Below are 22,633 nucleotides of genomic sequence, written 5' to 3' on the forward strand. Positions count from 1 at the left end.
TACATGTTTGTGTGAATGTGCACATGCTGTATGGAAGCAAGGGGGAGATGTTGGGTGTCTTCCTTGAATCTCTTTCCACCTAATTTAGAAAACACTTCTTTTATTCTGTGTTTATATGTGCTTACTAACATGGAGACATATACATTACTCTTTTAAGGAAAAACAACCAAAATGAAAACGTAGGCTAGGTTGGCTGGGTGTGTAAAAGGATTCAGCTATTGGAGTTTGACCTCCAGAACCCACATGCTGTCAGGAGAAACAAAGTTATCCTCTGACCCCAACACCCACTGTAGTTTATGTGTGTGCATGTATACACACATTTTAAGAACTAAGAAAAACCACTGCCAGCCTGAGGTCCACATAACCAGTTACAGGACAGCTAGGGAAAAGAACCGTCTATACCAGTAGTTCTCAGGCTTCCTAATGCTGTGGCCCTTTAAAACAGTTAGTTCCTCATGCTCTGGTGAACCCCAGCCATAAAGTTATTTTGATTTTTACTTCATAACTGTACTTTGCTACTGTTATGAATTGTAATGTAGATATTTTTTAAGATAGAAGGTTGCTGAAGGGGCTGTGACCCACAGGTTGAGAACCACTATGGAAAAAGCCAATAAAGCAAAATTTCAAAGATCTTATTTGTAACAGAATAGCCCCAGCTGACCTTTAACTTCTGATCCTCCTGCCTCCACCTCCCAAGTTTCCCAAGTGTTAAATCTGTCTCATCCTGTATTACTGGCTAGCCTCAAAGATTTTTCTGGTCCTCCTGCCCTTTCCCCCTCTAATGCTGGGTTTACAGACACCACACTATTTTATACCATGCCCAGGAGCAACCCAGGGTCTCCTCCATACTCGAAGCATTCACCCAGTTGAGCTACATCCCCAGGCCAGAGTTTGTTTTTTTCTTAACTGATGGTATTTCACTGTGACCACTGTCCTGTAAAGGTCTCCCCAGAGTTTTTATTCAGCAATGGAAAGTATCATTTTGAAAGAAGGTCAGGTGGGATCTAAGTTTATCTGAATCACAATCATCTGTCAATATTCTTATGTATTAATAATGAAATTTAAATCAGGAAGGCTCTTAGCTAAATGAATTTCATGTGGTTTTCAGACATAAATACAATGTTAAAAATTAACACAAATGTAAAAAATGAAACTAAACATTTCCAACAAAGTAATTTATTTTTTCCTGAGAGACTAAATTCAGTACAATATTTGTTTTCATAACATTCAACATGTTTTATGTCAAACTTAACCACTTTCCATGCAGTGACTGTGGTGGGGTGGTCTATTTTATTTGACTACCCTCAGTGTAATTCATTTGATAGTTCTAAAGCTTATCAGTGATCAAAATGTTTCTCCCTACAGTTACTCCTGCATTCCCAATCAGTTTCTTCTGCACATCATCTAAAGAAAATTTATGTGGTGTGATTACACTCTTTTTAATACCAGGATTTCTAAAGCTAAGAAAAAAACACTAACATCAAAAACATCAGTGTTTCTAGTCAAGGATATTTCAATTAAATTTCATCAGTACATTATATTTTAGTTTAACTCATGCTAGAAACTTTAAAACCCGAGATCTTCTGAGTCACATAATACCAACATTTCATATTAATGAATTATTCAGGTTCTAATACAAAGATACTAAGTGATGAAAACAGAAAAAGCCAAGCTTTCAAGTGCTCTTTTAAAAAAATACAGAAGCAAACAAATGAACATAACTACACAAAATATACACTAACTAATTGAGAAACTAAACTAGTGAAAGATTAACCTAAAAATACATTTTAGAACTTCGTGATACCCTCATTAAAGACAGCAAACTAAGGGTATTAAAACAAGAGTCATTATTTTAGTTACTAGGCATCAAGTCTATAAGATCCAGATAAAGGAATGTTTTATTTTGATTCAATTTAAATACCTTAAAATTGGAAATATTTAATAATTGATAGTATAATTAAAATTTAAGGAATATACACTAATGATTTGAACAGGTTTTATATTCAGTAACTCGCATGGTTTCACACTGGCACTTTCATCACTAATTTAGGAGAATCAGATGCATTTCCCTCCATAGACTTAGGCACCAAGATTTCAAATTTATAAATATGGTAGTATTTTAAATATTAAATTTTTACATGAATATTGGGTTTATTATCCCTGTTTTCCTTTGTTTCCTAGGTATTATCCAGTTTTGTAAGGAAAATACTTTTAAATCACAATCAAAAACTTGTCTTGGTTACTAAACTGTAGCCATAATTGGGTTACAGTCACTTAGACTCATTATTTGGAATTATACTTACTAAGGCAGAACTAAATGAAACTTATCTCCTAGAAGAATTTCACATTTGCATTTACCTGCACTGAAGAATGGATTTAAGCAATTTTTAGCTGTAAGGGGATATTTTATAAAACAAACTTGCTATCTTTGACTACTCAGAACTCCTAGAATAATCAACTTTACCTTTGAGTTCCCTTTAAACTGTATCTGATTCATTCCAAGCAGATTTTTAAATAGAAGTTAGACTTCATTAAAGTATTAACTTTAAATCTGAAAGAAAATTAATGGACTGAAAGTTTGACAAGTTCATTAAAAATTTTAGCACATCTTGATACATTTACTTAACAGCTTTTAAACTCTTCCTTCTGCTGGCATTTCCTTAATGTTTACTTGTTTCACCTCTCTGGTTCATTGAATTGCTACTATTTATGCTTTCATGGACTTTCTCTTCACAGTTTACTAGATCTTGGAAAGCCTTTTCCATGTCAGCTTGGCCCGCTGTACTTGCTGTTTTGGGCAAGGTCATCTGCAGTGCACACCATAGGGTAGTGCGTGCTTTTCGAGTAGCTACACACATCTCTTTAATTGCTGTAGCAAGGGCAAACACATCTGTAAAATAAATAGGATTACTTATTATTATTCGCTTAAATACTCCTTACATTTAAGAAGCTCAGTGCTGTTGCTACCAAATGATCAAACATGATTTTTACAAAAATGGTGATAGCTAAGATAATGAAATACTTTGTTTTTCTTTTTAAATAGTTAAAGTATTGTTACTTTATCTTTGATTTGTATAGCAATAACTATGATTTGGTTTTAAAAAAAAGACTACATATATATAATTAAATGCATAAATTAACAATATACTTTGAGAATAAATAATGTGGTGATCATTTCTAATTTGTTCAGATAAGTGTTAATTTTAGAAATTCAATCTTTTAATTCCAGAATCTGATTTTATTAATATTCAAATTATTACACTACTGAATCAAAAGAGTTTGAATTAATGTTTGTACCTCTGTCATCTTGGCACCTAGGCACTCCTTGTCTTTGCCGATTTGAAGCATTAACAATTTCATCCTTTCTACGTGACTGTACAATGTGAATTGACTCCAAGTGTCTATCAAGAGCAGTAGAGATATTAGCATGAAGGGGAGAGCTTCGAAGACGTTCCATTTTGCCCAGTAAAGTCACAACCTGAGGGAAACATTTAAATTTTGATAAGGCAAACAAGTCTTTAATGAAGCATAATAGAGAACAACAATAATCATTCAATAAATAAATGGATGCTTACTATGTCCTAAGACTATGGTAGTGGAAAGAAAACTTCAAGGTCTTTATATATTTGTTTGTGTATGCTAATTCTAAAAGTTATAGTTGACTACTGAGAATAATAATGAAAAGATCTAATATTCAAACACATTTAAATCATTGACAGTGCTAAGATCTGGTATTGGGTTTTTGTCAATAGCCCATAAGCAGAATGCTGTTAGTAAAGATCACCTAAAGAAGGGTTTCAGCTAAAATCAGCGGGGCAGGATTAAGGATCACTCCTTAATCCCAGAACCTGGGAGAAAAAGACGGGGATCTCTATGAGTTCGAGGCCTGGTCCACATAGCAATTTCCAGACCAGCCAAAGCTTCATTGTGAGACCCTGACTCAAAAAGATGTTGAGTGGTGGGGGTTGCTGGAGAGCAGCAGTTAAGAGCACTTACTGCTCTTCCAGAGGTTCTGAGTTCAATTCCCAGCAACCACAAGGTAGCCCACAACCATCTGTAATGGGATCTGATGCCCTCTTCTGGTGTGTCTGAAGACAGTGACAGTGTATTCATAAGCATAAAATAAATAAATCTTTAAAAAAAAAAAAAGACATGAACTATTTTTGATTAATCCTGACCTCAACAAGTCTTCTTTCTGGGTCTCCAATATTTTCTTTTTGGCGATCAGAAATAGACCAAACTAAAAGATTTTTTTTTCCTAAGAGATTTTGTGTGTGTGCGTGCGTATGTATGTGTGATTGTGTGTCTTGTCTGTGTGTGTGTGTGTGCATGCCTGAAAAGACCTGAAGAGGGTATGAGAGGCTCTGAAGCTTAGTCATAGGCAGTTCTGCAGCCCACTGTGGGTATTGAGAACCAAACTCATGTTCTTTGGAGGAACAGTAAGCACTCAACCTCTGAGCCACACCTGTTAGTTTTAAGGAATCTATAATGCAGACAATAAAGATTTAAATTTACATTGAAATGATATAAATTATTATAAATGCCAAAACTGCTAATAAAAATCAGCAGTGATTTTAGTGCTGGGATTACAGGTGTACACCACCATACCTGGTATATATGGCAGTAGGGCTTTGTGTGTGCTAGACAAGCATTCTATCAACTGAGCTACATTATTTCCAGTCCCAGGAAAGTTCCCAATATTTTTGTTAATGAACTTTTAAGAGGATACCAGGGCTGGGGAGATGGATTACTGGATAAAGTGTGTGCCACACAAGTGCAAATACCAGAGTTCAGATTCCCAACACTCATGTAATCTTGGTAGTCTTCCTTGTAATCCCAATGCTCCAGAGGTAGAGACAGGATCCCTCGAGCTAACTGGCTAGCTACACTAGCCAAACTGGTGAGTTGTGGGTTCAAGTGAGAGATCCTGCCTCAATATATACATTGGAGAGTAAATAAGGAAAATAATACCAACCTCTGGCCTCTACAGGCATCTGCACACACATACATGTACACCCTCATGTGTGTGCCCACAGATGTAAAATACGCACACACACATACACCACACTCCCATGCACACGAAAAGCTAAAATGTCATTATATTAAATTCGTATGGGGAGTTATATTTAATATTCTCAACATGTTTCAAGATCTAACCAATGTAAATTAAAGAACTTTTTAATTAACTGACATGTGACTATCAAGTAAGATAAATAATTAGCACTGGGAACTAATTATTAACAAGTCTGTTCCAAGTGTTGAATATTTTCCTTCCTTTGTACACCAGTCAGATCCTTGAGGGCTAAGCAGATGAACAATAACAATAAAAAACATATGCAAAACTCCAGTGAGGTAAAAATTATATTTCTCAATAGGGGAGGGCCAAGAGGGTAATGGATTTTAATATCATATTTACAGCCAGGTGTGATGGCATATGTATGAAATGCCAGCATTTGATCAAGATTAAGGCCAGCCTCGGCTATATTAGTGAGTTTGAGGATAGTCTTAGGCTCAAAACAAACAAAAAATATAGTAAAATCACTTACATATAGCTGAAAAAATCTTTTGTGTGTATGTGCACATAGAAAGACACATAGCTAATGTTTTTTATCATGTGGAATCCAGATGTAAATGTATATACAACATCCAGATTAAATGTATATACAACAGAGGGAACAAGAGAAAGTAATGGGAGGTTAAGAGCCAAAGTATGGTGAAGAGTACTATCAAAATGCCATCACTTTTGGTTTTTATTTTTATTTTACAGTTTTAAAAAGAACTATTTTATAATCAGAGGATAATGTACAGGAGTTGATTCTCTCCTTCCACCCACCATGTGGCTCCTAGGAATCAAACTTAGGTTGTTAGCCTTGGCATTCAGCACCTTTACCCACTGAGCCATCTTTCATGCCTTTTAAAGCATTGTAAAATGTTGGTTTTAAAAGCATTCTTTCTATAGGGGGTTCCTTTGCCAATGTGTATTTGAAGAGAAATTCTTTAAATTACTAAAAATATTATGCTATGATGCTGGGAATGTAACTCAAGGCTTCATACATATTAAAAATTACTAAAAATATTATGCTATGATGCTGTGGATGTAACTCAAGGCTTCATACATGTTAAAGGTAAGTCTACCAGTGATTGATAACAATCTCTAGCCCACTCAAATTACTTATTAAATGACTATGGAACTATTTTTGTCTTTCCCCAATATTCAGAATAGTTAAAAGAACCAAACATAAATTTATTTGAGCTGTGTTGGGAGGTGGTTCAGTAACGGGCTAGCTGAGCAAGCATGAGAACCCGAGTTCAGATCCTCAGCACCCATGTTCAAAAATGAGCCAAACACAGTGATGTCCACTGTAATCCCGGGGCTGAGGAAGTGGAGATAAGAGGGTACCTAAGGCAGCTAGAAAGTTAGCCTAGATAAATCAGTGATCTCCAGGTTCCGTAAAACCCTGCCTAAAAAACTAAGGCAAAAAGCAATTGAGGAAGACCCTACTGTCCACCTGTGGCCTCTATGTGCACATACACACAAAAGATTTTTTTCAGCTATATGTAAGTGATTTTACTATATTTTTTGTTTGTTTTGAGCCAAAGACTATTCTCAAACTCACTAATATAGCCGAGGCTGGCCTTAATCTTGATCAAATGCTGGCATTTCATACATATGCCATCACACCTGGCTGTAAATATGATATTAAAATCCTTTACCACTCTAACTTACTGAAATTCTTTAAATTTTATATCAAGTAACTTTTAAAAGTCCATATTGGATGTTTTAACAGCTTACTCTGGCTTGTTCTCGAAGTTCATCCACAATTAACCGATCAACTCTAGATGGGTTGGAAGTCAGTCTTGGAATTGGAGTATTATTAGTACTGGATACTTTTTTTCCTGGATAATTCTTGGCAAGGGCTAATTCAGTCTGTGAAATATAATTTTTAGAGACTAAATTTTAAAAACATGATTCACCTGTGAATATTTTTTACAACTCTAAGAAATAGAATTTACTTGGTGTCAAAAGGCAACCAATATAAACCATATTTATAGCTAACTTAGAAAGTGAAAAACTGAAAAAAGGAAAATGACAACCACAGTACCATAATTTTTCTAATACTTATTATATTTACTTTAAAACTCTCCAACAATTTAATACTTAAGAAAAACTTCTGTAAACCAGTAAGGAAGAAAATCTAACTCATAGAAATTTTTTTTCCTAGTTTTTTTTGAGACAGGGTTTCTCTGTGTAGCCCTGGCTGTCCTGGAACTCACTCTGTAGACCAGGCTGGCCTCAAACTCAGAAATATGCCTGCCTCTGCCTCCCTAGTGCTGGGATCAAAGGTGTGTGCCACCAATGCCCGGCTTTCATAGGAACTTTTAAAAGAGAAAATAACAATTGATTCAAAACTCTAATCTTTCAATCTTTAAGTAACCTACTTAAGTCCTTTATAGCATTGAATTAAATACTGTACAGTATTTACAGAAAAATCCAGCTAGAAATATTCTTAGGCTGGGCAATGGAGGCTCGCACCTTTAACTCCAGCACTCAGGAGGCAGAGGCAGGAGGATCTCTGAGTTCAAGGTCAGCCTGGTCTACAGAGTATCATGACAGCCAGAGCTATTCAGAGAAGTCCTGTCTTGAAAAACCAAAAAAAGTACTCTTAAACCAAGCAAAGTAAACAAAGATAAATGGACGGAACACACTGTTACTTCTAAATGGATAATTCTGTGTTACCTTTTTTCTCTCCTTTTCCAATGCTCGCCATTGTTCATAGCACTCTTCTAGACGAATATGAAGCTCACTAGCTGGTCCACTACGGGTTTTAATTGGTCTTTGAAATCCAAAAGTTGGCACAAAACCAGAAAAGGAATTATCACCATACATCATGTCATTAAAATAAGGATATAAATGGCTTAAGTCATCATAAGAAAACAAATCATAGGAATCCAACAGTGGAACAACTGAGTGGCCAAATGGGTGGGTAGATCTTAGGGGAAACCCATTTGAACCAAGTTGTTGAAAACCCTGATTATGTCGTAAATCTCCCATCATATAATTATTAGAAAAGCATGAGGCCTGTGTGCGATTCACACGGCTATTAATATTGTTGTCTCCACTTCCTTGTCTGTGGCTATTAAAATGACCCTGTGACTCTAACAGATCTTGATATGTATTTTGAGGTAAGCCATCAAAATGCTTTGGAATGTCCTCAGGATCATAATGCCCACTCTGGGGCTTGGCTTGAAAATTATGTTTGTTTACATTTTCTATTATCCCATACTGTGAAGCTGAATAGCTATCACAAAATCCATTTGGCTGCTTTATTTTTTTCTCTGTAACCGATTCAAAGAGATTGTCTTCTCCAGTTTTTGTTAGTCCTTCCATGTGATTCACAGATTGAATTCTTTCTGCACCATTGTAACTAAAATCAAAACTAGAAAATGCTGAAGGGTTTTCTTGGCAATACTTCTGAAATAAGTTGCTATTTGAGGTTAAATTTGTAGATGAAAGTTGGGGAAAATCTGAAGAGTGGTTAGAACCTTTTGAAGCTGCACTTAAATGACTATTCAATTTCATCAAGTTACCTTGATTTCGATAAGGAATAGGAAGGTTATTTTTTGTTTGAACATTCATCCAAGTTGGTCTGTTTAAACTGATACCTCCTGAAGATGTTGCTGAATTTGAGAATAAATTCACTGATTTAAAATATTCAGAGTTTAGGGGGTCAGGCTTAGCAAACTGTTGCTTTTCAGAGACATTAGCAAAATCATTATTAGTTGGACAAGCTGTGTGAGGCTTTAGTCCATATTCTGATTTTAAGCCAAAATCAGCAGTGAATGCTGCTTCCTTTGCAAACTGTTTTTCTGTCAGATGTGGTGTTGTTTTTGGAAATGCAAAATTCTGCTGGTCAGGTATTGTCTCCTCCATTTTTTTCTGATTTGCTGGTTTAACTTGAAATAACTTCGTATAGGCATCTGCTTCCACAGTTGGTGTCTCAGGTGTGCCATTGGCTAACTTTTTACCATCTTGGACACTAAAATTTGAACATTTGTTAAGCTTTGCCTTATTAGGATGAGCATATTCTGGATATCTACAATAATCTGCATTTTCATTATATCTATTAAATTGGGAAAGAAATATCTCTGCCCTTTTATGCTGTAATGGTGTTTCAAGACCTTTAGTACATATTTTCTCTCTTCCATAGGCATAAGTATCAATTCCTGATTCTTTCATGATATCAGACAGGCCAGTCTGTGGTGTAAAGCAGTTTTTGACAAATGGATATTCTTGGAAAGTTGCCTTAACTGTATCATTTGTCTGAATATTGTAACAGTTAGAATGATCACTTCTTGAAAGGTACAACCATTGTTCTTCAAGGTCTAAACCAGTATATCCATGATAAAGTTCATCTATTTTTTGCTGTGGTGTGAGAGTACTATTATGCAAGTATTGCTTTTCCACTGCTGACACAGATTCACCACTATAAAACGCTTGCTGAGAGATAGATGTATCTATTGGCCTTTTGGTTTCTGTTAAGAGGTCATGGTGATCTACAAATCTGCTTGTGTTCATTGGCCAAACTGACTTTAAATTGGAGGAGCAGGTCCTAGAACAAGTAAACATATTTAATTACAATTTAAGTCTTAGAGACTATTTTCTCTGGAAACATTAGGAAAGAATAAAAAGAAAATCTCTTGCCCCACTTCACCATTCTCAAGTCTTTCCCAACCCTTATTTATAAACTGTTTCCAAACAAGTCAATTATATAAAATGTGCCATCTGCTGTAAGAGTTGTGTGCCAAATAAAGGTGACCACATATATATGATGGTGTTTTAAGATTACCAGTGGAATTGGAAAATTCCCTTTGCCATAGTGGCATAGCACAAAGCATTACTTATGTTTGTGGTATTTATATAAACATTATTACTGTACTGCCAATCCTTTAATAGTACAGGACACAGCTATGTGTAATATATAATATTAGGTGATGATAATGACTTACAAGGTTATACATTTACTGTAGTATATTTAAAGTTTTTAGATTTATTTTCATTATTATTAATTATGTCTATGTATATGTGTCTGTATGTGGGTATGTGCGTGTATGTCCAGTTCCCTCAGGGACCAAAAGCATTATATATGCTGGAGCTGGAGATACAAAAGGTTGTGAGCCATCTTACATGGATACTCAAAAATGAGCTTGGATTCTTTAAAGAATAGCAAATACTCTTAACCACTGAGCCATCTTTCCAGTCCCTGTATATTTTTATTGCCTGTTTATTTATTTTTAAATAAATTGTAAAATGGTCATTACACCAGCAGCAACCTTGTATATTCTTAAGGTTACACTGTCTCTCATTTCTCTCTGTCTTTTGTTGGTATATTTATAGACAGGGTCTTGGTATAAGTCAAAGTCAACCTCAAAACTTCAAACCCTCTAGGTAGCCAAGGATGTACTCCAACTCTGGATTGTACTACCTCAGTGAAACTGAGATTATAGACATGTGTACCCACTTGGAGCACTTTATGGCTACTGTGTCTTTTTGACTACATCAAGGAGTCACACTGAATGATTGGCCTATACCCTTAGCTTTGGGTAAGTACTATGTTCTCGACACTAAAATAGTGTAATGATGCATTTGTTGGAACCTGTCCCCATCATTAAGCAATGCATGACTATATGCATTTTAATTTTACTATCTTCACCACAGGTGAGTAACTTTAGGGTCTTACATGAATTGTTTATACTAAGCAAATAGTTTTTCCTTTGAATAGATTATTATATAATTCAAAAGTCTGTTGACCAAAATTTTTAATGAAAAAAGATGTGTTTTGCTTAAAATATTTTTGAAACTCAAGTATTTTAACTGGTTACACATGTATGGCATATTTTCTTATTAATAGGACACTTGGATAATATGGCTCCCACACCCAAATAAAACAATTAAAATATTTTAAAACCTCTACCACATGAATAAAATCCATATGTATTCCTGCAATGAGTTTTATCCTTCGAGGTCTAAGTTTAAAGCCTCTTATAACTTATGTTCCTTAAGCCAAACTTCAGGCTCATGAATTTAAGGGAAATAACTATGATTTATGCAAGAATTTTTTCAAATCAAAGTTCTTAAGCAAGTAAAACATTATACTGAATGTTCAAGTGTCTAGCAAGTACTTTAGCAAAATCAAGGCTCCTAGAAACAAATATTTGAAAATACCTATTAGCTTGTGATCCATTTTTAAATATAAATATTAAAAAACAAGGTAACCTATTAGCCTGTGATCCATTGTTAAATATAAATATAAAAAAAACAAGGTAACCTAGTATATGTCAATTAAAAGAGCTATAAAACACCATAAAGCTTATATACTAACCCTTCAGCAAAATATGGCTGTGACTTATCCTGTTCTTCCAAAATGTTAGACACGAGTCCATATAAGTCTGTTTCACTGCCATAGTCATTTCTTTCGGTCTGAATCCTAAAAATGAATATCATATATGAACTATCTTATTTATTAAAATATATCAATTTCTCCCTCCATATTCCATTCTTTTTTGTTTTTATTCCTTTTTCCTTTGTGGTGCTAAAGATCAAATCCAGGACCTCATGCACACTAGATAAGTGCTCTAACACTAAGCTACATTCCCACCCCCTTTATCATCTTTTCTGTAAGATACATCAATACTATACATCATTTCAAACAAAGGAAAGACAAGAACATTTTCTAATTTAGTATATTATCTATTATATAAATATTTCTCATTTCAAATCCTATACCTAGTTTACAAAATATGCTTACCTCTTATTTCTCTATAATGTATGCTATTGATTTAAAGTGACCAAGATATAAATTTCTGGCCAACAATGTCACAGAAATGCTTGGTACCACTCCTGAAAGCATGTCCAGTACATTTATGCATCATTCTAAATCTGTTCAATGTTTTTCATTTGTTATTTGAAAACCAAATGAAGCTAGAGTCATGGTAGTACACTCTTTTAGTACTAGCACTCAGGAGGCAGAGCAGGCAAATATCCATGACTTTGAGGTTAGCGTGGTCTATTCAGCAACTTTCAGGCCAGCCAAGGCTACAGAGTCAGACTGCCACAAAAACAAACAAACAAACACCAAACAAAAATAAAAACAAAAAACAGGAAGGAAGTAAGAAAAGAAAGCAAAGCAAAAATAAAACAACCACAAAACCATGAAACTGCTGTTGCTTTTAGGCCCTTGTATTAAATGTATTAAATATTGGATAAAATGATGAAATGGGATATGGACATCATAGACAGCATGGTAATTTTACAGTTGTTCATTAAATATAGTAGTTTATTGGCTATCCCTATATCATTGCAAAGCAGTGATTAAGCTGGAGTTTCATATCTCTGAAATGCTACACAGAAATTAATAGGATCTAATACGGCTGGGTGTGGTGGTGCACGCCTTTAATCCCAGCACTTGGGAGGCAGAGACAGGCGAATTTCTGAGTTCGAGGCCAGCCTGATCTACAGAGTGAGTTCCAGGACAGCCAGGGCTACACAGAGAAACCCTGTCTCAAAAAACCAAAAGGTTGAGGTATGAAAATTACTGTAAATTTGAGCCTAACCAGGGCTACACAATGCAATCCTGTCTTTAAAAGAGAAAAAAAACAAGGCCAGGCTCAGCAGACAGAGGCAGTCAGATCTCTGTGAGTTTGAGGCCAGCCTGGACTACAGAATGAGCTCTAGGACAATCAGGGCCTTCACGAGGAGAAAACAAACAAACAAACAAACAAAACAAACAAACAAAACCAACCAACCAACCAACAACAACAGAAAATTAGCCAGGCTTGGTGGTACATTCCTTTAATCCCAGCCCTTGAGAGACAGAAGACAGAAATAGATGGATCTCAGAGTTCAAGGTCAGCCTGGTTTACATAGTAAATTCCATGACAGTCAGAATTATGTTGAGACCAGACCCTATCTCAAAAAGCAAAAATCAATCAAACAAACTCTAAAACTGAGTTGTTTGAAGCCAGTTTAGGTAACCTGTCCGAAACAACAAAAGAAATCATTTTTTCTTATTTTCTTTCCAAAACTTCAGATTGTTGGAATATTTTAGAAATAAATAATTGAGAAAGGTAAATATTAGTAGCCATTTAGTTATCTGTTGAATGTATAATCATAATAAATATTAAAATTGTACTTTACAAGGGTATGTGACTTACCAAACTATACATTGAACAAACTACACCATCAAGTCTAATATCTTTCCACTATATAGTGTTAGTTCATTAAAGATTCAATATGAAATTTTCTTTGTATATAAAATCTAGAAAGTTTTCAATCTAATATTTGCCAAGCCACTAATAATTATCATTTTGGGAGAAGAGCCAGAGTGGTCAAAGTAAAGTTTTACTTCTCTTTAATACATATTTCTGTAAAGTTTGAATTTTTTCTGCTTTCCTTTTTTTGAGCCAGGGACTTACTATATATAACTCTAGCTGTCCTGGAACAATGTAGACCAGGCTGACCTTAATTCATAGAGATCTGCCTATCTCTGCCTCTAGAATGCTGGCATTGAAGGAGTGTGACCAGACTAAATTTTTTTCAATAGCATCTGTCAACTTCAGTTATTTTTGGAGAATTGTGTATTATATAGTCTAATACTTAATTACCCATAATTTTTAATTTTCAGTGTTTTTATTAGTAGGACTCAACAAATATGTTTCCTTATTAAACATACACCAAGCCTCCATTAATAGTTCCCTTATATGTAATTAAATGTAAACATCACTCTGAGTAAGCTTCTCTTCCTAACAGCTTTCTGTAATGTTTTATTTATACACATACATATGAATACCAGGCTGTCCTTGAACCCATACCAGCCCCGTTCTCTTTTAAATCCTCACTTGCAGTCCTTGGTATGTTATTATTGTCATAATCCTCTTTACTATATGACTATAAAGACAAGAATAATATTTACTATATTAATTCTATTTTCCCTATGTAAGAGAATATTTGACATGCAGTAAGCTCTTATTGTTTGCAGGGTAGAAAATACTTTAAAATATTTCAAATTGCATAAAACCTTGTTTTCTGTATAAGAAAAATTAGTGAAAACTTAAAGTTGGATAAAAATAGATCTATAGATTTTAATTTTATTTCTGCATGAATGCTATCTCTGTATGTATGACTGCACCCCAGAAGAGGACTTCAGATCTCATCATAGATATTGCTGGAAATTGAACTCAGGACTTCTGGAAAAGCAGGCAGTGCTCTTAACCACTGAGCTATCTCTTCAGCTCCCTAGATCTAAACATTTTAAATTTAATTATGTTTAGAGTTGATAAGTTGATGCCTCAGCAGGTTATAAGCGCTTACCACCAAGCCTAATGATGTGAGCTCCATCCCTGAGACATTAACATATTAGAAGAAGAGAACCAGCTTCCTCAAGTTGTCCTTAACACAGGCACACAGAGAGACACAAACAGACTCACACACACAATTTATGAAATTTTAAAATGTTATCTTTAGAAAGAAGAACTTGGGCTGGAGAGATGACTCAACAGTTAAGAGCACTGACTGCTCTCACAGAGGTTCTGAGTTCAATTCCCAGCAACCACATGGTGGCTCACAACCATCTGTAATGGATCTGATGCCCTCTTCTGGTGTGTCTGAAGACAACTACAGTGTAGTCACATACACAAAAATAAATAGAGTTTTAAAAAAAAGAAAGAACTTAAGACACCTGAGATTTGGGACACAAGAACTGATTCAGTGCTTAAGAAAACTTCTTGCTCTTGTAGAGGATGCAGGTTCAGTTACCAGCACCCAAGTGCAGTTTCAGGGGATTCAAAATCTGTCTGACCTCCACAAGCAAAAGGCATGCACATGTTGTACAGAGTCATACATGCAAGTAAAACACCTGTGCACATAAAATAATCTAAAAACATTTTAAAACGAAGTTGAGACTTGTGTACTACTGCAGATCCAGCACTCAAGAGATAAGGCAGAAAGGTAACAAATATGAAGCCAACTTACATCTAAAAACGTTAACCAAAAATTATAAATAACTGCCTAATAATTTGTGCTTTCTTAAAACATTAACATAAAATTATAATGTCACAATATTAAAATAGAAGAGATAAAAATCTAATATACTTTGATAGCTGTGAAACCAAACTTTAAAAACTCATTGAACCTGAGAAAACTTACCTGTTCTTTACACTGATCTGAGAACTGGGAGGTTGTTTAATATCGTCTCCGTAAGTAGACCATGGTGCATAGAAGAGTGAGGAGTCTATAGAACTTGCATACTCTGTTGATGAGGAGAGTGGAGTGCAGGTCTGCCTTAGGTCTACATTGTCTTCATTCTAAAAATTTAAAGAAATATTTCCACATTAGAGATCGAATTTTCATTTATTACAGAGTACTAGCAAAATAGTAAGAAAACATAATAATGCAGGTGTTAGAAGTTGGGATAGCTACTCAAGAACTCTGTCAAAAGCTGGAATACAAACATCTGTGGGGTATTACAAATAGGCTGCAATTCCTCAGCTCTGTTCCAGCACTAATGCTGAAGCAACTACGACAATATATTAACAAATGAACATGATTTTGTTGCAATAAATTTTATGTACAAAATGTTATTGATCAGATTTAGAGATTTTGTTAAACTAAAGATATATCAAGGGCTGGTGAGATGGCTCAGTGGGTAAGAGCACCCGACTGCTCTTCCGAAGGTCCAGAGTTCAAATCCCAGCAACCACATGGTGGCTCACAACCATCCGTAACGAGATCTGGCTCCCTCTTCTGGAGTGTCTGAAGACAGCTACAGTGTACTTACATATAATCAATAAATAAAGCTTAAAAATAAATAAATAAATAAATAAATCTTTAACAAAAAAAAAAAGAAGTAGACATCATTCCCTTAGGTCTCTCTTTGCAAAAACTTAATGATACCTGTAATTGCTGTAGTTTTAATATCTGAAACACAGAAGACTTTGTGTGGATTCTGGTGGTATTATTTTAAGTAAATTTTACACAAAATTTACTTTTTTTTTTCCTAGACAGGTTTGTAGAAGTTTGGTCTGGTTCTTCCTTCCTGCCTTATGCTCCCAGAAATAAGACTCATACTCAAAACATATTTACATATACCTTGGCCATATATAGCTAGGCTCTTTTGTAACAAGATTATAACTTAATTATAACCCACTTATTCTGATCCACATTCTGCCACATGACTGGTTACCTGTGCTTAGGTACTATGTGTACATTTTGTCACATCTTTCTGAGTGAATCTCTCATGCCTGGCTCTGTCCCAGAATTCTGCCTGCCTCCTGGATGTCCCACTTCCTATTTCCTGCCTAAGCCATAGGCCATTAAATTTATTATTGACAGATGTCATATCCATACAGACAAAAGATATTCTCTCTATACAGGAGCTCATGTAGACCAGGCTGGCCTTGAACTTACCAGGAATGGTCTAAAATTTCTTAACTCCCTGTCGCTCTTTCAAATGCTACGATTTTAGAAGTGCATGCCCAGCTTTATAAAATTTATTCAATGAAAAACATAAAACTATGTAAAACTCTTTCATTTTCATAGAAAATCTACATATATTATTTTATTTAGTCAACTTAGGAAATGAGTATTATCTCTTTGTTGTTGTTGAGACAGGGTCTTGCTCTGTATTTCAGGCTGGTTTGGAATTCATTTTATAGCCCCAAGCTGGCCTTGAACTCACAGCAATCCTCTTGCCTCAAATTCCCAAACACTGGGATTTCAGGCAGAACATCATTTGGCTTTTCTATTCTAAAAAACAAAGAAACTGAGTCTGAAAATATTGCTCAGTGGCAGAACACTTGACTATTATCATAAAAAATAAAACAAAACAAAACAAAAAAAACAATGTTACAGATTACTCAGCAAATACATGACAAAATTAAGCTAAAACTCAAAATCTTACTCCTAAACAAGGACCTTTTTCACAAATTTTAAAATTTTGAGACTACTTTGTGTTTCTAAGAGATATTGAAAAATACAAAAAGATAAATATTGTCATCTCTTTGGAGAATTTAAAGCTATTTATACAATTAGAAGGAAACACAAGGAATCAGGTGTGACAGCACTCATCTGCAATCGCAGCACTTACAAGATAGAGGCAGGAGAATTAGTTCAAGGTTAGCCTCAGGTATATGACAAGTTCAAGACCAGCTTGGTCAGTATAAGATCCTTTCTCAAAAACTAAAGATGGAGCCGGGTGGTGGTGGCAGTGGCGGCGCGCACCTTTAATCCCAGCACTTGGGAGGCAGAGGCAGGCAAATTTCTGAGTTCAAGGCTAGCCTGGTCTACAAAGTTAGTTCCAGGACAGCCAGGGATATACAGAGAAACCCTGTCTCAAAAATACCAAAAAAAAAAAAAAAAAAAAAAAAAAAAAAAAAAAAAAAAAAAACCCAAAACAAAACAAAACAAAAAACCCAAAAAAACCAAAAACCAAAACTAAAGATGACTTTGAATTTCAGATCATTCTCCCTTTACCTTCCCAGCACTAGGACTCTAAGTTGGTACCACCATACCAAGTTTATGCAATGCTAGGATCATACTCAGAGCTTTGTGCATGTGAGGCAAGCATTCTACCAACTTAGCTATATGCCCCCTGGCCAAGTACTTTTTGATAAAAACAATCAACTAAAGTAATATGGTAAGAAATACATGGATAGCTTCCTGATAAAATATTTATAAAAGTTTGGTAATATATAAATATTTGGGTAAATGTTAATTATACTGCCTATATACTTTATATACATAAAATAATTAAATGGAATTAGTTCCAAGTAAATTTTAGGAGAAAGACACTATAGGCAATAGCGAAGGAGTCTGGTCTAGGGAGTGAAAGAGCTGGATTTCAGGAATTGGGAATATACCTCAGTTGTCAGAGCACTTGTTTAGCATATACAAAACTCTGAGTTCAAACCTAGCATTCCTTAACCTGGTGGTGGCGACACCTGTAATCTCAAGTCTACAGAGGTAAAAGCAGGAAGATCAAAAGTTCATCATCATGTTCAGTTAAAGGCCAGCGTGGCTTTAATGATACTGGAAAGAAAGAAAGAAAGAAAGAAAGAAAGAAAGAAAGAAAGAAAGAAAGAAAGAAAGAAAGAAAGAAAGAAAGAAAGAAAGAAAGAAAGGTAGATTTGGATTCTGTATACGGCATAAATCAAACTTCAATTTCTCAATCTGTACAGTAGATATATTAAGTTATTATTCCTATGAGTTGTTATAAGTAGAAATGTATCAGTATTGATGACCTGCTTAAAAAAATTTCTAACAGAATTTGCAGGGGGCAAGAGAGATAGCTGAGCAGGTAAGAGTACTTGCTACTCTTGGGAGAATACCCAGGTTCAACTCTCAGCATCCAAATGACGGCTTTCAACAATCTGTAACTGCAGTTCTAGAAATACTGCCTCATTTGTCCTTTACAGGGAAGCACATGGTGTACATAAAGCATGCAGGTAAAACACTCATACACACTCTTAAAAACTTTATTCTATGCCTGATTTATAAAAATTTTGTCTTGCCAGGCCTGGAGGCGCATGCCTTTAATCCCAGCACTTAAGGAGGCAGGCAGATCTCTGAGTTGGAGGCCACCCTGGTCTACAGAGTCAATTCCAGGAGAGTTAGGGCAACACCAGAGAAATAAAACTGTGCTTTGAGAAGCCAGAACAAATAAACAAAACAAAACCCCAAACCAAAGTTTTAGTGAGGTAAACAGCGTGTAATTAAAGACACTGTAAAGAAAATTAAAGCCGGGCAGTGGTGGCGCACGCCTTTAATCCCAGCACTTGGGAGGCAGAGGCAGGCGGATTTCTGAGTTCGAGGCCAGCCTGGTCTACAGAGTGAGTTCCAGGACTGCCAGGGCTACACAGAGAAACCCTGTCTCGAAAAATCAAAAAAAAAGGAAAAAAAAAAAAAGAAAATTCAAGGTATAAAAAAAATTTACCTTTAAATTTTCAAGTATGTTTGAAATTAAAAACTAAAAAGCATTACAATACATGCTTAAAATAAAACAATATTATTTAGTCTTGCTAAATAACTTTCTTACTTGCTAAATTAATTTTTACATTACTGACATGTTATATACTAAGGACAGAAAGGGAATGAGCCAATGAAAAATCTTTTCTTGGAAGGCTGGAGAGGTTGCACATCGGTTAAGAGCACTGGCTGCTCTTCTGAAGGATCAACAATCAATGGCAGCTTGCAACGCCGGCAAAACTACCATACATATACAAAAAAAAAAAAAATTATCTTCGTTTTCTCGAGACAGGGTTTCTCTGTGTAGCCCTGGCTGTCCTGGAACTTGCTTTGTAGACCAGGCTGGCCTCGACCTCAAGAGATCTGCCTGCCTCTGCCTCCCGAGTGCTGGAATTACAGGTGTGCACCAACACTGCCTGGCTTAAATTTCTTTTTTAAATTAAAAAAAAATTCCCCATGTTCAAAACCAAGTGTGTATTGTGCAAACTCTAAAATATTCTCCTCTGGACCAGTCAGTTGGGCGGCAGGGTGCTTGCTGCTGATCCTGAGGACCTGAGTTCAAACCCTAGGACCCACGTGGTGGACGCTGAGAACTGAAAAGTTCTCCAACCTCCATCTGTTATCATGCCACGTCTCCGTGCCCCCTCCACCATAATATATATATACATATATATATACATATATATATATATGTATATATGTATATATATATATGAAATTTCATATATATATAATTTAAAAAATTGTGGTGTCTATATAGAACTAGATAATAATAATAAAAAGAGGAGCCCGTTTCCCCCAGCTTCTAATTCTGACTGGAGTTTTTTCAACATGTATGGGACTGGAGCTGAAGGTCCTGGGTTTGCGTTTGGTGGCGGGAGACTACAAAGGGAGCGGGGTGGGGAGAGGATTGGGGGGGAGGGCTGGGGGGGGGGAGGACAAGCAAAGTCTTGAATTTGGTAATGGACCTGCGACTTGTAGCAATCATAGAAGGGCGCCGAGCCGGTCAGCATCATGCTGTTGAAGACGTCGGATAATCTATTGCTGGTGTCGACGCTGAGGTTCCAGCACCGATTCGCGCTTCCACGGAACGCCGCCGCGGCCGCCGCCACCTTCGGCTGCTCGGAAACGGGTGAAACGCCGGGTCGTCACGGAGCGCCGCGCAGCTGGGGCCGCAGCCGGGGCCGTCTAACTGCAGATCCTTAGGGGGACACTAACTCGGGCCCCACCCCCACCGCGGTCCCTCGTTTCCTCTTCAAGCCCTCCTCCCCACCCCGTCACTGCGCCTCAGCTCTGAGAAGCGCGCGGCGGCGGCGGCGGCGGCGGCGGCCCTCGACGGCCCTGACAGACGCCTCGGCGCCATTGCGCCTCGACAGGCTGGCCGAGGTGGCGCCTCCGCTCTGAAGGCCTCAGGGAGGTCAACCCTCGCCCAGACTCGCGACTTCGCAACCCTTCCCCACTCGCGACTCGGCCCGACGACATGTTGGGGCTCCCCCACCCGCGACCCGTAATCTCCCGTGTCGCCGCCCGCCACCCCGCCACCACCCGGCCTCCTTAAAGAAGAAGCGCGCAGAGGGACGCGCCTGCTCCTCAGCGTCTCTCCCGGGGGCCGCCATCCTCGAAGTCCCCCCTGACCCCCGCCAGTTACCTCAGCTCCCTCCCTCAGGCCTTGGGGGTGACGGGGCCGGCAGGTGTCTCCGCCGCTCACCTCCATGGGGGCCCCCCCAGCTCCTCCTGAGCTAGTTAACAGCTCCCGGGGTACGGGGATGAGGGAGGACGTCGAGGCCCAGCTCCCTCAGCCCGCACCCCACCGCTGCCGCAGCCGCCGTCGGCGCTGCCAGGAGCCGGTCTGTGGGTGGGGGGCCGAGCCGAGACGGTGCGACGGAGAAGAGGCCGTTACATTGCTCCCCGCGCCTCGCGACTAGGCACCGGCCGCCGGCGCCCCGCCCACGCCCACGCCCACGCCCAGGAGGCCCCTCATCTCGCACCCCTCATTGGCCCGCGGTCCAGCCAATGGGCGACCGCCTCCAGGGTCTGTTGCCCCCCAGAGACAAGGCTAAGAAGGAGCAGTTAGCCGACTTCGCCCTAGGCTTGCTCTCAGGCCACGGCTGAAGATGTTTCCCGCTCAAAGGAAGCTCGCTCGGGATTGGCCAGAACGGACGAGCACAGGCCCGCTGATTGGCTGATGAGAGGCACGCGCGCCTACTGGCTTGGTAGCGGTGGTTGGAAGATTAGAGAAATCGCACAGCAACAGGCCGATGACCCGAAAGCCCTCTGCCCGGCACCCGAGGCCACCCGAGGCCACCCGAGGCCACCCGAGACCACCCGAGGCCAACATCTTCTTCATTTTGGGTCTTGTTCTCCGCCCCTAGTTCCCAGAACTCCACAGAGCCGCCAGCCCAAGAGACTGTTGTAGCCTTTTTCAGAGGGCAAAGAAACGAAACCCTTGTAGAGCTTAAATGGCGAGAGCTGTCCTCTGTCCTGGAACCAGGTTTCCTTTAGGGTGAAGATGTTTTGACTATTAAATATGAATATGACTTTTCAAGGAAACTTCACCCTGAATTTGTTTGTTTTGTTTTGAGTTTTTTGTTGTTGTTTTCTGTTTGCTGTTTTCTAGCTATTCCGGCAACCTTACGAGATGATGACAGTCTGATTAGGGTCTTAGAAAAATGCAAAGTCCTCAAAATGTGTGTAGGCACGAGCACGGAGAAGGGGGGGACACTGAAATTTTAAAGGAGTAAACACAGGCGTTTTAGGGTGTTTGCACTTCAAATCAAATTTTGAGACGCACCGGGATTAATCAGATGTTCATTTGGCTCGGGCACTAATGAGGTTGATTAGGGGGATGAGTTTACTGGCCCACGCAAGCCTGACAGTTTTTTCAGATGCATAACCATCTATAACTCAAGATAGGGAATGACCGAGGAAATACACCATATCAAACTCTGGCTTCCAACACGGACACAAATGGGCAAGTACGTGCGCATGGGCACACACACACAAACTTTAAAAAAGAGATTTGGGGTTGGGGCGATAGTAAATTACTTGCCATCAAGTATGAGAACCTAAATATCGTCCTCAGAACCCCTGGCAAAAAAATCCCAGGCGTAATAAATGTGTAATCCCAGCGCTTGGGAGGTCCAGTTGGATCACGGGACCTCACTGGCCGGCCAGCGTACCTCCTCAGCAAGGACCTATCTCCAAAGACAAGGTGGAGGACAGTGAGATGGCTCAATAGGTAAAAGCAAGACTGATGGTTGAGTATGAGCCATCATGCAACGTGAGAATTAACTCCACCAAGTTGTCTGCTGGTCTCCACATGTGTTCTGTCTTGCATGTACTTCCATACACATATACATCCATATGATAAGCACATGATAGATAAACATATATGTCCATATAATAGATTTGTTTTGTTTTGTTTTGTTTTTCGAGACAGGATTTCTCTGTATAGCCCTGGCTGTCCTGGAACTCACTTTGTAGACCAGGCTGGCCTCGAACTCAGAAATCTGCCTGCCTCTGCCTCCCGAGTGCTGGGATTAAAGGCGTGCGCCACCACACCCGGCTCTTTTTTTAATTTTTTGTTGTTTAGAGAGAGTCTCTACATAGCCCTTG

At 38.1% G+C, this 22,633-nt stretch overlaps 1 protein-coding gene across 2 annotated transcripts; it reads right to left on the reverse strand.

Moving 5' to 3' along the window:
- Window positions 1–1,167: 1,167 nt before the first annotated feature.
- On the reverse strand, window positions 1,168–21,504 carry Meioc (meiosis specific with coiled-coil domain). Of its 2 annotated transcripts, none has more exons than XM_021178151.3 (8): window positions 20,727–21,504; window positions 19,987–20,136; window positions 15,203–15,360; window positions 11,382–11,486; window positions 7,739–9,611; window positions 6,794–6,928; window positions 3,298–3,478; window positions 1,168–2,890 (listed from the first exon to the last, which is right to left on the reverse strand). In XM_021178151.3, exons 1-8 carry the CDS (start codon window positions 20,730–20,732, stop codon window positions 2,661–2,663), a joined length of 2,838 nt encoding a protein of 945 aa, XP_021033810.1. In that variant the 5' UTR covers window positions 20,733–21,504; the 3' UTR covers window positions 1,168–2,660. The 2 variants fall into 2 exon arrangements, with proteins under 2 accessions (XP_021033810.1, XP_021033809.1); XM_021178150.2 differs by having other exon boundaries at window positions 20,667–21,504.
- Window positions 21,505–22,633: the final 1,129 nt, after the last annotated feature.

This window comes from Mus caroli, unplaced genomic scaffold (genome assembly GCF_978045245.1).
Source record: "Mus caroli unplaced genomic scaffold, Mus_caroli_1 scaffold_13, whole genome shotgun sequence".
Taxonomy (NCBI): Eukaryota; Metazoa; Chordata; class Mammalia; order Rodentia; family Muridae; genus Mus; species Mus caroli.

What these genes read in the sequence shown, in the direction of transcription:
- Meioc (XM_021178150.2), bottom strand. Translation starts at nt 20,732, where the DNA reads ATGGAGGTGAGCGGCGGAGACACCTGCCGGCCCCGTCACCCCCAAGGC. An exon ending in CAGATCAGTGTAAAGAACAG is followed by an intron (nt 11,487 to 15,202) that starts GTAAGTTTTCTC and finishes ATTCATTTTTAG; the next exon opens with GATTCAGACCGAAAGAAATG. An exon ending in CAGCCATATTTTGCTGAAGG is followed by an intron (nt 9,612 to 11,381) that starts GTTAGTATATAA and finishes TACTTGTTCTAG; the next exon opens with GACCTGCTCCTCCAATTTAA.